The following is a 19,135-nucleotide window of genomic DNA, read 5'->3' as shown; positions in this document are numbered from 1 at the left end:
CCAGGGTGTTTGCTAAAAAAAACATATATAATGTTTTGGGATTCGATGTAATTTTCTAGCAAATAAATGATGATTTTTACATGTAGGAGATAAATGTCAGAATTGTCCTGGGTGCTCCAGAACGCCTGATGGCGCTCCCTGCATGTTGGGCCTCTGTATGTGGCCGCACTGTGTAAAAGTCTCACACATGTGGTATCGCCGTACACGGGAGTAATAGCAGAATGTGTTTTGGGGTGTAATTTGTGGTATGCATATGCTGTGTGAGAAATAAACTGATAATATGACAATTTTGTGAAAAAAAAAAAAAAAAAAAAAATCTTGATTTTGCAAAGAATTGTGGGAAAAAATTACAATTTCAAAAAACTCATCATGCCTCTTACTAAATACCTTGGAATGTCTTCTTTCCAAAAAGGGGTCATTTGGGGGGTATTTGTACTTTTCTGGCATGTTAGGGTCTCAAGAATTGAAATAGGCCGTCAGTACTTCAGGTGTGATCAATTTTCAGATATTGGCACCATAGCTTGTGGACTCTATAACTTTCACAAAGACCAAATAATATCCACCAATTTGTACTTATTTTTACCAAAGATATGTAGTGGTATAAATTTTGGCCAAAATTTATGAAGAAAAAATTACTAATCTGCTAAATTTTATAACAGAAATGAAGAAAAATTCATTTTTTTACAGAATTTTCTGTATTTTTTCTTTTATAGCACAAAAAATAAAAAACCCAGCGGTGATTAAATACCACCAAAAGAAAGCTCCATTTGTGTGAAAAAAAGGACAAAAATTTCATATAGGTCCAGTGTTGCATGACTGAGTAATTGTCATTCAAAATGTGAGAGCACCGAAAGCTGAAAATTGGTCTGGTTATTAAGGGTGTTTAAGTGCCCAGTGGTCAAGTGGTTAAAAAGGTTTGGAATGGCCCAGCCAGAGACCAGAGCTGAATCCCATCTGCAGGGTGAGCTAAAGAAGGCTGTGCACATAGGGTGGATTTGGGAACAGTGTGGATTAGATCAGTAGTAAAAAGGCTTGATATAAACAATCATTTTTAAAAGAGAAACGGTCTTCTCTGACCCTAACTCACCAACAGTCCCATTCATTTTAATGGGACAGCTAGTGATGCAGCAGTGACAAGGTGAGGGACGTGGCAGCAGCAGGTGAGTGGATGCCTGTTAATGGGCGCTGCCATGATGGATCTTCAATGACAGGTGCTCTTTAAATGTAAGGACTTAATATTGCTGGTAGTTAGAATCTTCAATATTTGCAAACAAAATAAAGATTTCCTATTTAGAATAATAAGCTGTCAGGTTAGTAAAACAGCGCTATCAGAACCAATTGCATCATACAGTCTGTAGTGTACATAGATTTGCAAAACAATGGGATAAAGGAATATTCCAGAACTTTGTTTTATCTCCTGGTTACTGTGAAATTGTATGAATGCATCAGTGCAGTGCATGTTATCTCAGCTTGCATTCACTGATGAGTTTACCAAAAATGAAAATATTGCAGAATATACAGCCTCATGCTACATACCTAAACTCCATTTCATCCTGTATAAACTAAATGTTTTATGTATCTTTAGATAAAATGCTTTTGAAGTAAAAATCTGTTAAACTTAATATGATCAAATTAAGAAATAAATAAGGATAATTGATTTTTATCCACCCTGACAGGAGATACCCTCGTAATCTGACAGATTTGAAGTGTTTTTGCAAAGAAGAGTTGGCAAATATTGCCAAGTCAAGATGTGCCATGCTGATGATAGACTCATACCCAAAAAGCCTGAATGCTGTAATAAAATCAAAAAGGTGCTTCAACAAAGTATTAGTGTAAGGGTGTGCACACTTATGCAAAACTATATATATTTTAATTTTTTTAACTACATCCCTCCACCTAAAATATTTCAGTTTATAGGTCACATTAAAGGTGGAAAAAGTTCTGAAATGATTTATCTTTGTCTCTTTTTTTTAAGCATCACAGAAACCTGACATTTTAACAGGGATGTGTGTTTTTTTTTTTTATATTATTTAGGGTTACCATAGGAATGAAGTACAGATCAGCCTGAGCACTAGGCAACTATAGAATATTTAGAAAAGATAGCACAAACAATGGTAGTCTCTCATGACAGCCTCCATTTTCCTCTTGTAAGTTACCTATATAGTTACCTATAGCAACCATGGAGATAAATTAAAGGATACATTCACCTTTGAAAACAAGGTACATGTGCCACCCATTTTTTAGGATAGAATTCCCTCTCTTGCAACCATCACCTACTCCTCTGCCTCTAGTGACCTTTCCCCACCACTTGCTGTCATTCATTCAGAGTTCTGTGAATGGGAAATAAGCACAGCTTTTGTAGCTGTCGGCTTGTAGTTCTCAATGAACTACAATGGTGCCATCAATTGCTCAGGTAGTTTGTGGTTTCTTCGTGTCAGTATACATGCATCTGGCCTTATGAGCAGACAGATACATTGACAATACAAAACATATTACAGCGCACACATTCAAGAATGACATTTCCTATCTAAAAACAAAAAACATATTTGGGGGGGGCACACACACACTAATGCATTTAAATTCAAGATGGTGCTGCTATAAGACCAGCAAACAGTACAAAACATTACAGCGCACACGTTCAAGAATGACATTTCCTGCAGGCTAGTTAAAAACACCTGAACATATTAAAAAATATGGGGGTTTGGTCACACTATATGGTTATATAGTGCTAAGCCCACTTACTGCGTCAAAGTACCCCAAATTAGTGTGTCCTACCCTAGTAATAGAATGAAAGATCCCGCATCTCAACCATGGAAGCCAAACTCCTCTATGTGGGAGAACTGAAGGAATTCCTCCTATGCATTGGTGGCCACTAAAGTCAGGGTACTTTGATGCAGTAAGTGGGCTTAGCACTATATAACCATATAGTGTGACCAAACCCCCGTATTTTTCAAGTTCAAGTGTTTTTAACTAGCCTGCAGGAAATGTCATTCTTGAATGCGTGCGCTGTAATGTTTTGTACTGTTTCCTGGTCTTATAGCAGCACCATCTTGAATTTAAATGCATTAGGGTGTGCCCCTCAAATATGTTTTTTGTTTTTAGATACATTGACAAGTCTGTAGAAGTCCTGCATGGCTCTGCAAAATGTGCATGTATTTTTAAAGGTGAACTTATCCTTTTACTTCACATTGTCTTTTGTTAACTTCTGGACATTAACCACATAGAATTACCAACTTGTGACAAAGGAGCAATCTGCAAGTGTCAGTTTTTTTTTTTTTTACACTCTTCAAATAAAATGTGTTTAAAAAAAAAAAAAAAAAGATAATATTTTTATGTGGGCAAAACTCAAGAAGGCATTTAAAAGGAATATATACAGTGTATTAAACACTAAAATATAACAAAACCAGGACATTAGTAAATTTCATTTTACATAGCTGTAAAATCACTTAACATATACAAAAATCCATAATCAATGTACAGACGCATATAGGTCTCCATTTCCCAGAAAGAAGAAAATATGTACACATGTTCATTCCTTCTTTGGTGGAAGAATTCTCTGCAGTTTTACTCCGGCTTGGCTTCTTTTAGACTCCCAGTCCACATGGCTCTTGCCTAGGTGCTGAACAATACATAGTGGAGTGATCTTTAGAAGTGTCAATATACTCCCTGTTCTACAGTGTAACAGATTCATTATCAGAAGGACATACTGAGTGCTCATTTCAAGCAGAGTGTTTGTTTTGACAGGTATGCTTAAATATCTAAAAGAGAAAAAAAAGCCTATCCTACTTTCTGCCTGCACTGCAATTGCAAAAGGATATGACCGTTCTGAATTCTGTTACAATGAAAATTTCCACTGGTTTTAAAAGTTCCTCAGTATAGTTTCTATTCCAAAACAGTTTAGGTCTTTTAAATAAGAGGGGTAGGCTTTTTCCCAGGCCAAGCTTCCTTTGCATATTTCTTCTTCTTGGGCTCATTGACAGCCTCTGCAACAAAGCTTGATGCAGTAGGAGCAACTGTGATAGGGGCAGTTGTAGGGGTGGTTGGTGTAAGATCAACTTCTGGTGCCAAGTTAGGGAAAAGCATCCCACCAATTAGTGCTGTGCCATGGCTGCCAGGCGCCTGTCCTCCACCTTCAGAATGGGCAGGAGGAAGTCCAACGTACAAGCCCCCAGAAAATGGAAAGTTTTGTACACGCCGACCAACAGAATCTTCCAGGCTGAGAGATCCAGGGTTTTCAGTTTTCCTTTTCTGCAGGGAAAAAATAAAAAATAAAAGAAGTACAATACTGTTGTGTATTTTTTTTTTCCAACCCACAAAAAAGGTGTCCAATATACTGCATGTCCAACAATAAGAATGAAAAATTTACCTTGACTGGAACGACAGCTGTCTGTACCATGTTTCTGAAACGTCCAACTGAAGGGTCTACATCCTCTGTTGGGAAAAGATATAAAAAATTTTTTTTTTTAAAAAGTGGTATGCCTAGTAGTTATGCTGTGGAAATAGGTAAATAGTTAAATTTTCAATCAATGCGAAGCATCTCTTCCTTTGGTTGAAGGGATGCCATGAAAAGTACCTTGAAAGTCAGCAGATTTCTTGAGTAACAGGGTGTTGACTCTTGCCAAAGATTAGCAGTCAGTCAATCTAGTAACCTTACATCACCAATGTAAGAGTTGGCATAATGTGTCACCCCCACCAAGTGCAATTTTAGAAACATGTATTGTGACATGTGATGTGTTCCAAGAGATATCAAAGGGATTGCCTGCATGAAAGACCTGTGCATCCCCATGCGGGTAAACACAGCCCCGCACAGGCGTACGCCTGTGTAAATGAGGACTTTTACAGGGGATATGCAATTGTCAAAATATTAGGACTGATTTAGGATAACGTACAGGAGTACGTACTTGTTTTAAGTAACAGAGGCATTTCTGATTAATTTAGAATGCCTTGTGAATGTGCATTGATTTAAAAGATCAAGTCAAATTTTCAACTGACATTACATTTTTGTAAATAACCACATTAATAATGAACCCCTTCTACTAGGGTGGAGTTTCAATAATTATTACTGACGGAAATTACTTACAAAGGCCAAAACACAGATACAAAACATAAAATGGAGCCGTTTTACCTATTCTATTTCAGGAAGCACAGGTAAGTTTATGACACCAACTACAGTTCAAGAATACAGCGATGTCATATATCCCTGCTAAATGGATAGTATAAGGATCAGCAGCAGACTGATGAGGTCACCTCGGTCCACTATGCTCCTTCCACCAGCATGTTTATTATCACCTTATTTGCATGAAGCACAACTGATAATCCCCACTGCCTGAGGTAAATATCTAGTATAAATAAAGATATTATTTGTAGTCACTACATAGCACAGACCTAATGACATTCATGTATGGAGCCTGTCTAAGGTAGTGGGGAGAGGTGCTTGGGTGTCCCACCAATTTCTATTGGGGTCACTAGACCAGGATAAACTTCCATTCTGGAATGATTTCTGATAATACACATAGCTGCATTAATTACAGTATTCTTTCTCAAATTATATAATTGCCTCTCAAACAATGCACCGTAGCTGAGCAAAAATTAACCAAAATCTATGTATTTTACCTGGATTTATAATTTCATCATCCTCACTGAAGGCGACGCGATAAATCCTCTTCTTCCTTCGTGATCGCTGGATGTCCAAGTTGCCTTCTTCAATAGTGAGTGTTGATATTCTCTTGTTGTGGGCGGTGTTAAATTCTGTTAAATTCTATAAAGATACATAATACAGTTAAGTAAACTGCCAGAACAACAAAGTTTAGTAAACAGTCAGAACTATGACTGGCAAAAGGGTACACAGAACTGCTCAACTTTTTAAAAATCAGATATCTGCTTTGACAAAAAAAAAAAAAAGTGAGAGAGAATATGTATTTATGCATGCATCTATGTACACATACGTCCTGCTTTGACAAGGTAAAAAGTGCCCGCACACATTAGAACAAGTTTGTGTAGTTTACATTTCTGACTCCTATAAACTGTTTAAAAGTGATCTCTAGTCAACTGTTATGCATTACGTTTCAGGGAGATTTAACTTTCTAGCCCAGCGCTGGCATCTCTTTAAAGCGTTTTTTTGAGTTAACAAAGGATCCTGTTCCCTTAAAGAATGTTATACAGCACAGTGCTAGTTCCATGTCATTTGCCTCCCTGTAACACCTGGCTGATCCTGACTGGCTAAACCCTCCCCCCGTACGCTGACTCTGATATATTAGGGCTGCTGAGCTCTGACACAGTGATCAGCATATGTGCCTTCTATCCGTCTCCTTGTGTCTCCCCCCCCCCCTCCCCCCGCTGCTTTCATATTTAACATTAAAAGCTCCCACCCACTCTATAGTATAACAATAAGTTCCCCTGTGTCTGTGTTATATTATAAATATGCTTAGCTGTACGCTGTAGCTGGCTGATGTCAGCGGCAGTGCTAGGCCTGCCCACTGGATCTGTGAGCCGAGGAGAGGAGGCACCAGGAGCGCAGGAAGACACTTATCAGTACAGATAAACATTATATAACACAGACACAAGGGTTCTAAGACAGAGGGGATGGGAACATTTTATAGAAGTGGTTTTACAACCACTTTAACGGGGCTATTAAGCCTGATCACATGACCACTGTGATTGGTGGTCGCATGAGCAGAAGCCAGTAGCCCCAGGATACAGATCATTGCTAGAGTCCAACAGCTCATTCCCTGTGCTTGGAGCACCCACTGAGTGCACTTACAGCACAGAAACCTCTGCCACCCAATAAAAGATAAGTGCAGCACGTGGGCATTAAAGCCCTCCCACTTTGCGCTACATGCATGCATTACCTGGGCAGCAAGGGGTTAAAGACCACTTACATCAAGCTCGGTTTCCTCTTCTGGAAGGCCCAAAAGACCTTTCAGTTCATCATCATCCCCAGTTTTATCATCCCCTTTCAAGGCAGATGGAAGGGTCTGAGGTTTCTCTCGAAGGGTGTACATTCTCGTTGAGGCTCCAAAAGAAACGGTGGAGTCGATAGGGATCTGTTGTGGTTTGTGAGGCTCCAACCGGATATGTCCAAGAAAAGTGCCATGGGCTGTAGACAAGAAAAAAAATGTGATCCCAATTTAATGGAATGTATAGCCAAAAAATAAAATACACAAATTAAAAGATTGGTCTAATACAAATAACAATGTTAACATTTTGAAAAAAAAACAACTTGCCTGTACTATATGTACAGTTTGATATGGGACAAGTACATTAGCTTATTGCACCCAGCCTCCTAAAAAAACCTGCTTCACCATGTAAGCGTAGCAGTTGTCCAAGCTACTGAAAACAAGTTGTGGGTGCTAATTTACTTTTTTCCAACATTTCAAGTTGCAGTAGGAAAGACTGGAGGCCACGTGCCAAACTCCTATGACAAAAATTGTTTTGATACAGTGATTATGTTCTACCCTTACTGTGTATTAAGTATTTTCCATTTATTCGTTTTTTGATTTGCTTGGTGGTTGATTTTTGGGACATATGATGAAGTCGCATATTCACTGCTGAATTAGAAATGCTTAATACACAGTAAAGTTAGCGCAGTTATCACTTTCTTTCCTTATTCCAATTACCCCACTCTAGGGTGGGATATATTTTGACAGCAGCTTACTTAATTTGTTCTACCCACCTGGGTTCCCCTCAGACTATGAACTTAATTGTACAAGGGAGGGAGACTAAATGGAGATATCAAAGAGACTTTGGGGGGGGGGGGGAGATACAAGCAAGTTTGTAGGTAGATTTTAAAACAGACAAGTTGTTTGCATCAACTAAGAAGACATGAGCAAGGTGTATTTGTATAAAACCCCCTTTATACAAAAGGGAGCATTTTAGGACAGGGATAGGAACAGCGACTTTGAACACAGAGCTGTGTATATTTCAACATACTCATTTACAAAATTGAAACTGTTAACAAGGATTGAATGTTAACTTGTTGCAGCCGGTGTGACAAATATGTGCTGAAGCAAATGGGTAGGTTTTAATGCTCACATGCCATACGCGTTACAGGGAGGCTCATGTTTCGTGCCGAGAACACTCACTGCATGTGCCCAGCACAGGGACCGAGCTGCTAGACAGCTCTTGGTCTGTACTTTCAACTGGTACCCAGCAGCAATGGCACTCTGTGCGCTCAGGTCAGTACTTTTTTCTGCGCAGCAATTCTGCCATTGCACATTTTTTACTCAGGCTCCATTTCATTGCCGCATTCTATTATACTCTATTTTGTTCTCTTGGCAGACTCTTTTCTCTGTGCACACTGATGCCATTGGCTTGCTGTTTGGGCTTTGATTACCAGACAGCTGAGCTCCTGCAGCCACATTCGACCTGGAGCTTGCACATTTATATCTGCCTGACCATCAACAGGACTGTATATTACATCTACACTGGCAACACCCTGCCCTGTTGGCAGTTTTTGAATCTATTTTGAACACTTGACCCTCTGCTGCTGAATACTGATGCTGTGCTAGACCTGTAAGTAATACTAATCCATATTAGTTTTATTACCATGGTTATATATTTTTTATTTTTTTAACTACTCCTTGGTCTATTGGATCTAAATCCCTAGGGGTACTAGCTGTGCTTTCAAGCACTAGGCTTCCATATTTTTGTTGGCTCCCAATCATATGACAACTACAACAGTCAACCACAGTGGTGACGTGCCTGATGATCCCTCCCAACTTTTTAAAGTTGGTTATCACTAGTAATCAAAATTGTCATCAAATATGAATTTCTTGGTAAATATAGCTGAAAAACTGCAGAAAATTATAATCTGTTCTACGCTCAAAAAAAAGGATTGGAAATCTGCCATCCCTGCAAGAAAAAAAATAAAAAAAATCTTAATTTAGTACAGGTTTACTTATAATCATCATTCTCCCAGCCACCCTTGTAGGAACGATTCAACAAAAAAGAAAGATCAGAATGCATCAAAGTGGGTTGCACAAGAAAATAAATGGACAAAAAGTACACTCGTGTGCATGACTGGTGTTAGGGGTATAGGTCATAATTACAAATAGGTAACAACTAGACTTACTGCTGTTGAGATCCATAAGAAAGACCCTCTTCAAATGCTTGTGGTAGACTAGGGCTGCATGAACTCTGGAGCATGATTGATGATCGATTGTGAAGTCGCACATATCAGGGTTTCTCCCAAACAAGTAGTATTTCTTTTCATCAATGATCAGCTTCTGCAGACAGAAGATTTAAAACAGAATTTTCTATCATACAACAAAAGCAAAAGCTTTGACACAAGCTCCAAATAGGTTACATGGCAGAAGAGGTATCTTTGTCCAAAGCTCTTCACTATGCATGTGGGGATCTTGCACATGAGTAGCTGAGCACCTCGGCAGAGGTAAGATGCTAGAAATTATACTTACAGATATTCCATTTTATATAGTATTGTTCAGCAGATTAGAAGACTTAACTGGGAAATAGTATATAGCAGAGTTCTTGAGAAACATAAACAGGGCTCTTACTTGACGCTGTTATGCACACCCAGAAGCTCAGACAGTTTTACCAGGTATGGTAATTGACCTAACATTAAAGCTGATGAGTCGAAGTTGACATTTTGATTTAATATTAAACATTCAGATCTTTGTATAAACTTTATATCTTACCCATATAGTAAGACACAGGAATCGATTGTTAGGCAAGGTTATACGCCACTACCTTCAGGTGGACACTGGTAAAAGCTCAAACCATATAACCCCACCAACTCCATGAGTTTTTTTTGCTAGTGTCCTTAGGCGATGAACCTCTTCTCCTGTTGGAGAACATTTCTTCCATTTTTCACTAGATTTCTATTACTCCGTCGACAGACAACTTCCATCAGTATCTGCTCATTGACTTATGGTACACGAGAAGTTTCTCGATCGGTTACCCCCAGTGTATACCTTGGGAACCGTATAAAGGACCCTACAGAAGTGGTGTCAATGGGCACTGGATTCTGCTTTAGGTGCTCACCTTGACGTGGTGCAATAAGACTAGTAAGCAGCAGAGTGTAGTCTATTTCTATGGCACCCAGACCCTTTGGGGGGGGGGGGGGGGGGGGGTCTGGTTCAAGGCCGATCCCTGGACATGACCAGCAATGTGGGCAATACAAGGTTTCCTTGCATCTTTACATGCAGGTTCCTGGCCATGCATGTCTTGTAGGATCATACACTTGGAAATGTAGCACATACAACGTTACATCCTTTTATCCTACAAGACACACTGTAGTGATAAGCACGCAGTTTTGAAGGCACAGGGTGGGGTAATCTATACCAGACATCCTCCTCTACTGCAGAACCATCCTTTTGTGGCATAAGCCTACTGGACCTGCTCAGAAGCTTTCTTCACAATGAAGGTTCACCCCCATCCCCTGGGAGCCCTTCATTTCACGGTCTCACACCTTGCAGCTTTACAGTCACAAGGGGTGATCATCTTTCCCCTTTAGGAAGAATGACAAGGACTTTCCAAATCCTGTCCACTTGTCTGTTTAGGGAAATGTCTCATCATGGCATTAAAACATCTGTCCCAATTACTGCAGTAGCTAGGCTTGTCTGGTGTCCTGTAGACCTGCCGCTATCGCTCTCAAATTCGTTTTTTTTTAGATTTAATATCAAACGCAGCATGATGGGTTATACTCCCTATTAAAAACATCAATATAGTCCTTGCATTGCTGAAAAATCAATGCTCTTATTACACCCTAAACATTTATATTGTAGGGTTTCTTGGGAAATTTTACTACAAGGCTTCTGAGCCTAATTCTTTGAAGTACATACTTCTGCATACTATTTGGGTTCCTCCCCCAACCTTGTAGCATCTGAGGTACCTGGGACTAATCCAGAGACTGAAAATGTTATGCATGTTCTCCCTTAATTCTACCATTTTTGTCCGCGCCTAGTACCAGGGTTAGGTACTCTCTTAATAATAGCATTACTCGTTTGCCCCTCTATGGGATTTTTTCTCAGCTTCTGCTGACAGACTGCTTCAAGGTAGCCCGTGCCCTGTTTTTTCCCCCACTCTGGGTCACTATAGGACTCTCCTCCTCACTACAGGGGAGGTTAGCTCAACTACCTTGAGCCACTTCTTACGACCATAACACATATCCCCTTAGCTTACAACCCCCAGATTCCTTCTCTGAGCATGGATATAGCCTTCCCTTCCCATATCAGGGTTGCAGATTACCAAGTTGGCCATTATATGAGCTATGCAACCACTATGCTCTTGCCATTGAAAAAAACTGCTCTTTTGTACTGGTTGATTTGCATTTGCTGGCTTAGTAATGGAAAAGGTCACAATGTCCCTTTTCTCAGTGTCTCCCTTCTGTATTTTTTCCCTGTCCACGTGTAGCCTGTAGATGCCCCATCAATTGCCTGCCTCTGTTCCCAGAAATCTTCAAGTTTATGACTGCTCTACAGGCTTTTGCCCAGATATATACCCGCCTCTCAAACTCACTGATCTTCACTAGTTATGTACATTCCTCTAGGTTGGGTGACCCTTTTTCCTTGTATGCTGATAGCTTCCCGCGTACTCTCCAATCTATCACGTGAGGGAATTCTTACCTAGGGTGATGGTGGGGAACTTCATCTATAACATATTCCTCATTCATATACTGCAACTTCTGTTTGGAGTTGCCAAACCTAGCCCTTAGTACTCTGTAGGTATTGTTGTGGCCTTGTAGATGCTCTTCCTAAAACCTTGGCTCTCACACTCTTTGCAAGAAGTTGTTCTTCTCTCACCTGCTGCGACATGTGTCCCCTGGTGCTTGTTTCTTGGGGTTACTCTCCTAAAAAGGGCCCTTTACAAATAAAGTGGTCTTCTCTCTACTGCCCCTGGCAGCCTTACTCCTTCCTTGGCTCCCCCCATTACGCTAATGGCAGCCCCCTATTTCTTTTCTGCTACATAGTGACAAAGAATCCTGGAAGTCCGTCCTTGCTTTCTTGAGGCTCTACCTATTGTCTTTTGTGGGAATTTTAATTTTCACTCTTTGTCCGATGTTTTGCCTTATGGGTAGGGTCAGGACTGTCATCTATGGCTACCTGCAATTTCTTCCCTTGAGTATTGATCCCTCTATGGGCTCCCCCCCCCCCTCCTCCTCCTCCGTCTGTTGATATTTATTTTGCCTTTTTTCTCTCAAGTGCTTCTGTTCTCAGGGAATGAGTGCCTCCTTATCTACCGATTCTATTCCCTCTGGTGCATCAGGGTCTTTGGGCTTTTTCAGCATTAAGCATCCGTTTGTGATCCACTGCACACATTTTTAAAACTGCTTCTGCTAGATAGCTGCCTGGGCCTCTACAGACATGTGCTTTGACTGCAAGGTGTTTCTGCCATGAGCTGTCTGTACAGTACATGAAACACGTCCCTCCCCACTTTCCCCTCATCTCCTGCTTGCTAAAAACCTGAAGCTTCAGGTTACAGTGGGCAGGTTACATGGATACACAGGGGACAGTCCCGGCAAAGCTATTGCCAGCATCCAATCAACTCAAGGTAGCAGCATATAAGTCATGGTCTAAGAATCAATTTCTGTGTCCTCTACTTCAAAATTTGGGATTTATAGGTATGTCACAATTCCCTTTAGGCTCTTCAACTTGGCTCAAACAAGCTAGTTAGAGTGACAGTAAAAAGGTGGTGTAGATCAGCTGTAAGAAGACTGTATACCGTGAGACAAGACAGAAAGACATAGATGCACTTAAAAAGGACAAAATAAAAACAACTGTTTTCTAAAACACAGATTCTCATTCCGCAATAAATAAATTCTTAACTTACATCCAGCAAAAGAGAATATGTACATCAAAAGGAACATGCTACACTTTTGAAGGAAATGCTGTATTATAAGCACAATTACAGTACAAAACAAACAGAAATACTTGTTCTCAATAAAGAGTTCACAATACAGCCCAGAAACAGTTATATTTTGCATGTCATAAAATAATGTACAATAAGTTATAACCCAGAGTGTCACTACACACACTGAGCTTAAATTCTTATGGACATTAATTTAGCACTCCTTGGACCCAGATATCATGAGTTACACACTAGAAAAGAACTAGAGCATAGATATCTTGGTTAGTATCGAGTGCGGAACATTTTACTCTGCATTTCTGAACCAGATACATACCAATGCAATTCCACATCCTACTTCAGCTTCTATATCTTCTTTACAATATCTAAATCGGTTCAAACATATAGGGGTTGGACAAAAATACAGAAACGCCAGGTAAAAGAATGAAATTGCTACCCAATATGGTGTTGAATCACCTTTGGCATCCAAGGCGGCCTGAATTCTTGGATGGTGGCTAATGAAATCCGATACGACTCATGCAAAAATCGTTCCAGTTCTCGCAGAGATGCCAGATTCAGAAAACGAGCCCAAACCTTGTACTCCAAAATTTGACAATAGTGGCTTTAAGATATTGAGGGCCGCCAACTGCGGCACCCAGGGAAAGTACGAGACTATGTCTGCATGCTTGTCAAACCACGATTTGACATCAGATGTGTGAATCGAAACATTATGGATAATGGTGCTGTCTTCGGAAAAAAAATGTCTGCACTTTGGCGTGCACATGCTCAGCCGCAATTTGTACATAGTCACTTGCTGTTACTCTACATTTCAAGGTGGTGATGGGGCCAGCAGAATACCAAGATATGGCTGCCCAAACCATGATGGAGAATCCACCATGCTTTACCATTGGCACAAGACATTCCTGGTCATAAGCTTGGGACGGTGTTCGCTAAACCTAAACACGTTCAAGGAACAGTGTTAAGCACGGTTCATCTGACCAGATTAGTGTCTTCCACTGATCGATAGTCCACAACTTTCTCCTCTTCTGAGCATTAATATTGGTCACTAGTGGTTTGGCAATTTCAGCTCACATGTGAATGTTTTGCTTATGGAGTTCCCTCCACACAGTTTTTGTAAACACGGACTTTGGAAGACAGATTGTGCTCTGCAGTCACTTTTGCAGCAGTTTTCGTATTCTGGGTCACAATCCTGAGCAATGTCTTCTTGTCTCTTTCAGTCAGTTAACCATGCTTACGCTTATCAGGTGGCATTTTCCCAGAAACTGCATAGGCCATCAAACTTCAATCCTGTACCTCGCAACACCACAAATAAATTGGCAACTTCAGTCACAGAGGCACCAGCTAAGAGGGCACCAACAATTCGCCATCTTTGGAACTCTGTAAACTCTAACACGACTCTGTATTTCTAGCAACTCATATAGTGAGGCTTCCCACCTGTTAGCTGGGTGTCTCATCACACAGCAGAAGCAAAAGAACGTTACATCACTTCTGCTTTTAACATGAAACATGTTGTCACTTTCACACCTGCAAATCATGTAGCGTTTCCATATTTTTGTCCAACCCCTGAATGTAGCGCAGCAAAAGGTAGCAATCGTTTAGGTTGCTGTGATACTACTAGATCTAAGCTTTGGAAACAATCCAATCCACATACAGAACTTTTTCAAAATACCTTGTTTAAACAAACTTGCAGCAAAGAGAAAAAAAAAGCAAAACACAGCAGACAGCAGCCTAGTAAGATTTACTAGATTTTATAGAATTTTTACAGGCTTCCTTTAAATTAATTTGAATTGTATCTACACTACAGTAGATCAGTGGCAACCTGCATGCTTCAATCAATCAGTCATAAGCCTGCCATACATGACTTGAATTTCTGCTGTGTACCACCTAGCTCCATTTAAAAACTGAAGGAACCAGGAGGAAAATAGTCAGCTGAATAATGACCACATCCAATCAGATGCAGTCACTGTTCAAATATTCAGATTATTGCAGGTGCTGGCTGTCTGAATACAATAGCTGTAAGTGGAGATTCCTTCATCCCTGCTGTTTAGCATAGGTAGAGGAATCTATTATACTTCTCTCCATTAGCCTATGTACTAATGAGAGAAAGCTTTACCATGCATGGCTAGCCTTTGCAGGGGCCTATACAAGATTTCCTTACCTCTATAAGTTTATCTCCTTTCACAACATCAAGATGCAAGCCAGGAGGGGGTTTCCCTGCCCTATAAAGTGGAAGAAGGAGAAATAATGTCACCAAGAAATGTAAAAAAATTGTGCTAGCATATAACCCATTTTCATGGAAAAAAAAAAAAAAAAAAAAAAAACGGACGAGGATTGATTTGCTTAACTAATGGCGACAGCTCACTTAATTACTAACAAATTCCAAAGTAAACAGCATCAACCCTAGGAATTGAGTTGTAGCTCAATAGACTCACTAAAGCACCAAATGGTCCCCACTTCTGCATTATTTCGTCATAAATTTACAACAGAACATCTCTGCAAGTCTAGTAAACCCACATGTTAATAAGTCATGACCAATACCAGGTTTGTTTGCTTGAAGAAAATGCTCAAAGGGCATAATTCCAGTTCACTCTTTTCCAGACTTAGGTGGGCTACACTGGGGCCAGTTAAAAGATGCCCTGTCATTAGGTGTCAGGGGAAGTAAACAATGTCTCAGGCTCAGAAATCAGTGTGGAAATGCCCCAGGGTTGATGGTCGGGGGGGGGGGGGGGGCACTGTAGTTGGTGGGCGAAGGTATAGCATCCCATCATTGGGGCCAGTGGGAGGGAGTATAGCATCCCATTGTGTAATAGGGTGGACCAGTGACCCAAGAGCCCCATAAAGACAAGCAAATGGTCACCGTTTGGGCACCATTGCTTTGCTAGTGGCAAAGTAATGCTCAAGGAAGCATGACAACAGTGGACAAGAGTGTTAGTCCACATTTCAGCTTTAGCGCTGCTTATCCAAGTGGCTTCCTGGGTGCCTCATATATATATATATATATATATATATATATATATACACATACACACATATATATATATATATATATATATATATATATACACAAACACACACACGTGTGTGTGTGTGTGTGTGTGTGTGTGTGTGTGTGTGTAGAGAAATCTCTTTTAACCAGTTAGCGTCTGCCTGCAATGTACTGCGCACGGGCAGCCGCTGTAGGCAAAGTAGCTGTACATCGATGTCTACTTCCCAGTTCAGGGTGCATGCATGCACACCCCCTGGCCAGCAACCACCGTGATGGCACAAGTGATCAATCAGTTTTTAATTTACAGAAAATGTAAAATGCTTTGCAAAACTCTTCTCTGAAACAGATCTCTTGAAGAGCAAGTAAACCCTATAAAAAAAAAAAAAAAAAACACCCTGCAGGACAAAGGCATAATGAGCTAGTATGCATAGAATACTAGCTCAGTATGAAGTTCTCTGCTCAAGAAGCTGTGAGAACTGAGCGATCCGCGATGTTAGATGAATCTATTCTCAGTCTTAGCCCTTGTACACACGGTCGGAGAATCCGTCGGAATGTGTCCTATCGGACCGTGTCGTCGGATAATCCGACTGTGTGGTAAGCATCAGACTGATTCCGTCTGACCCAATTTTCCAACATGTTGGAAATATTTCCTGACCAACTGGGCCGGTCAGACATACTCCGATTATGTGTAGAGAATTTTGATCGGACCAAGAGCCACGCATGCTCAGATCAAATTCCTACATCAAAGCTATTGGCTACTAGCCTGAATGTAGTGCCATAATAACGAAATTACGTCATCACGTTCTGAAAGATCGTATTTTCTGACAACTTTGTCCGACCATGTGTATGCAACAGTTTCAGACAAGATCCGACGGACAAAATCCGATGGATTTGGTTGTGGAAATCTCCGACCGTGTGTACAGGGGCTTAGAGGCACCAGGGGACCGCAGCTAGGCAAGTATGATCCTGGAAAAAAAACATATTTCTCTTTTAACCCCTTGATCACCCTAGATGTTAACCCCTTCCTAGCCAGTGTCATTTGTACAGCGAGAGTGTATATTATCACCACTGTATTAATGTCCCTGGTAGTTAAGTCAGATCCCCCCAGCGTCATCTAGTGCCAGAATGTTAGCCATTTATAGAAAGCGATGTACTCTAGCAACTACTGCAAAGCTTCCTCTGACTGGCTGAGTTAGAGAGGCTGGCAGATGGTATCACAACCTCTGAGGAGGAAGAAATAAGTGGAAGCTTTGTATTCCTTGTTGGATTACATTGCTTTTATGAACGGCCGAGCGCCACTCAGACAGACTCTATTGTGATCCGTGTACAAGACAGGAAGTACCGCCTCGAACACGAAAGCCAGTGCAGTATGTAGCCTCAGCTAAATACAGTTTAGACAACACATCCAGCGGCCTCGCGTGTTAAGGAGAGACATAGTTAATTTTGGCCAGCTTGGCCCAAACTATATAAAAAAAAAAAGTGTAACAAAAGCTGGAGCGCAGCTTTAAATCCCCCATTCAGGAGCTTAGTCCCTCAATGCCATTGGTTCCTGTGCGAGGGGATGTTGATTCTGTGCTGCCATGTCCAACCTGTCCCCAGCCTGTGATGACGTCTCCTCTCTCCTGAGAGGACTTAACTGCCAGCCATCCAATTGGATGTGTCCACGGTTCAAATAGTGGACACTCAAAAGAGGACCCTTCGTTTTATTAGTTCCCCTAAGACTAGGTGAACAGATGAGAAGACTTGGGCTGGCATGTCATATGACCACAGCAATGAGTTAGTCGAGGCTGGAAGGGAGGGATGGGGCATTTTTATCCAAGAGTGCGCAAAGAAAATCCTGCTGACATAGGCCATCAGATTTAGCTGAGAAATTAGAAATCCACAACTCGTGATACATTAGTGTGATGGTCAGTGGGAAGAATGGTCCTTACACTTGTGGTCATTGGGAAGAATTAACTCCTTACAGATAGCTAAAAAGATCAATGGTGTCGGTGGGAACTTATCTGAGAGGTAGAGATTTCCCAATGCTGAAGGAACCCTGGTTGAGAATCACTGCATTAAAGTGTTACTAAACCCAGGACCCTGCATTCACTATATCTGGTATCCCACAGTTCACAGAAATGCAATTATTTTATTAAATATAAACTGCTAAATACTTTCTCATAAGCAGTTAGTTGAGTCTTGTGACTTTGGTCAGTGTCTGGTTAAAGCTTGTAGGAGTTTTCATTATACTTTGACTGCTGTATGAAGCTGCATTACCCCCTGACCTTCTGGACAGTGCTGATTGGCCATGTGTTAATCACATGCACCCTCGGGGGGGGGGGACCTCTAGCAATACACCAAACTGAGCATGTGCAGAGTGCCTCCAAGGCTCTGTACTATCAAGAGATAGATTGGGGACAGTGGAAGCAGAGGATCAGAGAAGACAGGATCAAACAGTCTTTTTATACAAAACAAGTAATCCCTTACGTTCCACAGTGAGAACAAGCATGCTTTGCTGCATATACAGACTAACTGTTGTTGGTTACACTTAAAAGCTTGAATGATCTCTGGCTGGTTGTCAGATGTCTGTTTCTGTGTGATTACTACATGCAGACACACAGCATTGATCTAGAGCGATGCAATGTGCAAATAAGAAATATTTCAATGGCTCTGAGTGAACACAGCGCTTGCTTGCAAAGCGCTCAGAGCTGCATGCTACCTCATGGCTGCTAGGTGTGTCCTCATATGCACAGATGGAGACACCAATTGTCTGCACATCTCCTCAGATGGGAAATATTCCCCAAACACTCTGCCACACCTCCCCTTCATTACCGATTTACCGCTCCTCATCCATTACTGTTTCCGCTCCATTCACCCCCTAGTCTCTCCCCGCATGACAGCAGGACCACAGCTCCGTGCATCTCCTCCATACACCCCCCTCCACTCACCAGCTCGGACATTCAAACAGAGGTTTGGTAGAGTTCGGATTCGCCGCCATCTTTGCTCTCGCTCCTCCTCCCAAAGCATTCTGGGAAACCAGCTGCCCACTTCCGGCGCCCGTACTGCGCAGGCGCGCTACGGATCCCAGCGTTGAGGGTTGAGTTCCACATTGCTAGGCGACGTTCGGAGACTTCCGCTTTTGTCACACGCTATTAGAGAATCCATGGCTGGGAGATTGTGTTGCAAATGAAGATCAGTGACGTGTGGCATGTAGGCAAAGCGCTGAGAGCCAGTGATTTTATAACCACAACAAATGCTGCCTCCCATAGGCTTTTCTAATATAAGTAAATGTTATCAAACAGTTCTTGGCTAATCCTGTGGGAAAATGTGGAGGCTGACGTTGCT

At 41.2% G+C, this 19,135-nt stretch overlaps 1 protein-coding gene and 1 non-coding gene across 2 annotated transcripts; both read right to left on the bottom strand.

Moving 5' to 3' along the window:
• Positions 1-3,356: 3,356 nt before the first annotated feature.
• PPP1R8 (protein phosphatase 1 regulatory subunit 8) lies at positions 3,357-18,861 on the bottom strand. The gene is made up of 7 exons (XM_077481787.1): positions 18,739-18,861; positions 14,981-15,041; positions 9,071-9,224; positions 6,879-7,096; positions 5,614-5,758; positions 4,367-4,431; positions 3,357-4,248 (listed from the first exon to the last, which is right to left on the bottom strand). Exons 1-7 carry the CDS (start codon positions 18,786-18,788, stop codon positions 3,907-3,909), a joined length of 1,035 nt encoding a protein of 344 aa, XP_077337913.1. The 5' UTR covers positions 18,789-18,861; the 3' UTR covers positions 3,357-3,906.
• LOC143986283 (small Cajal body-specific RNA 1) lies at positions 12,950-13,102 on the bottom strand. The gene has a single exon (XR_013276492.1).
• Positions 18,862-19,135: the final 274 nt, after the last annotated feature.

The sequence above is a fragment of the Lithobates pipiens genome, unplaced genomic scaffold, assembly GCF_037356315.1.
Source record: "Lithobates pipiens isolate NorthernLeopardFrog02 unplaced genomic scaffold, aLitPip1_a1.2 Scaffold_16, whole genome shotgun sequence".
NCBI lineage: Eukaryota > Metazoa > Chordata > Amphibia > Anura > Ranidae > Lithobates > Lithobates pipiens.
This window is presented reverse-complemented; position numbering and strand designations above follow the sequence as displayed.

Coding starts and splice junctions, on each gene's coding strand:
- PPP1R8 (XM_077481787.1), bottom strand. CDS start 18,788: ATGGCGGCGAATCCGAACTCTACCAAACCTCTGTTTGAATGTCCGAGC. Junction 15,042..18,738: donor CTGTTTGAATGTCCGAGCTG/GTGAGTGGAGGG, acceptor TCCACTTTATAG/GGCAGGGAAACCCCCTCCTG. Junction 9,225..14,980: donor AAGGAGATAAACTTATAGAG/GTAAGGAAATCT, acceptor TTCTGTCTGCAG/AAGCTGATCATTGATGAAAA.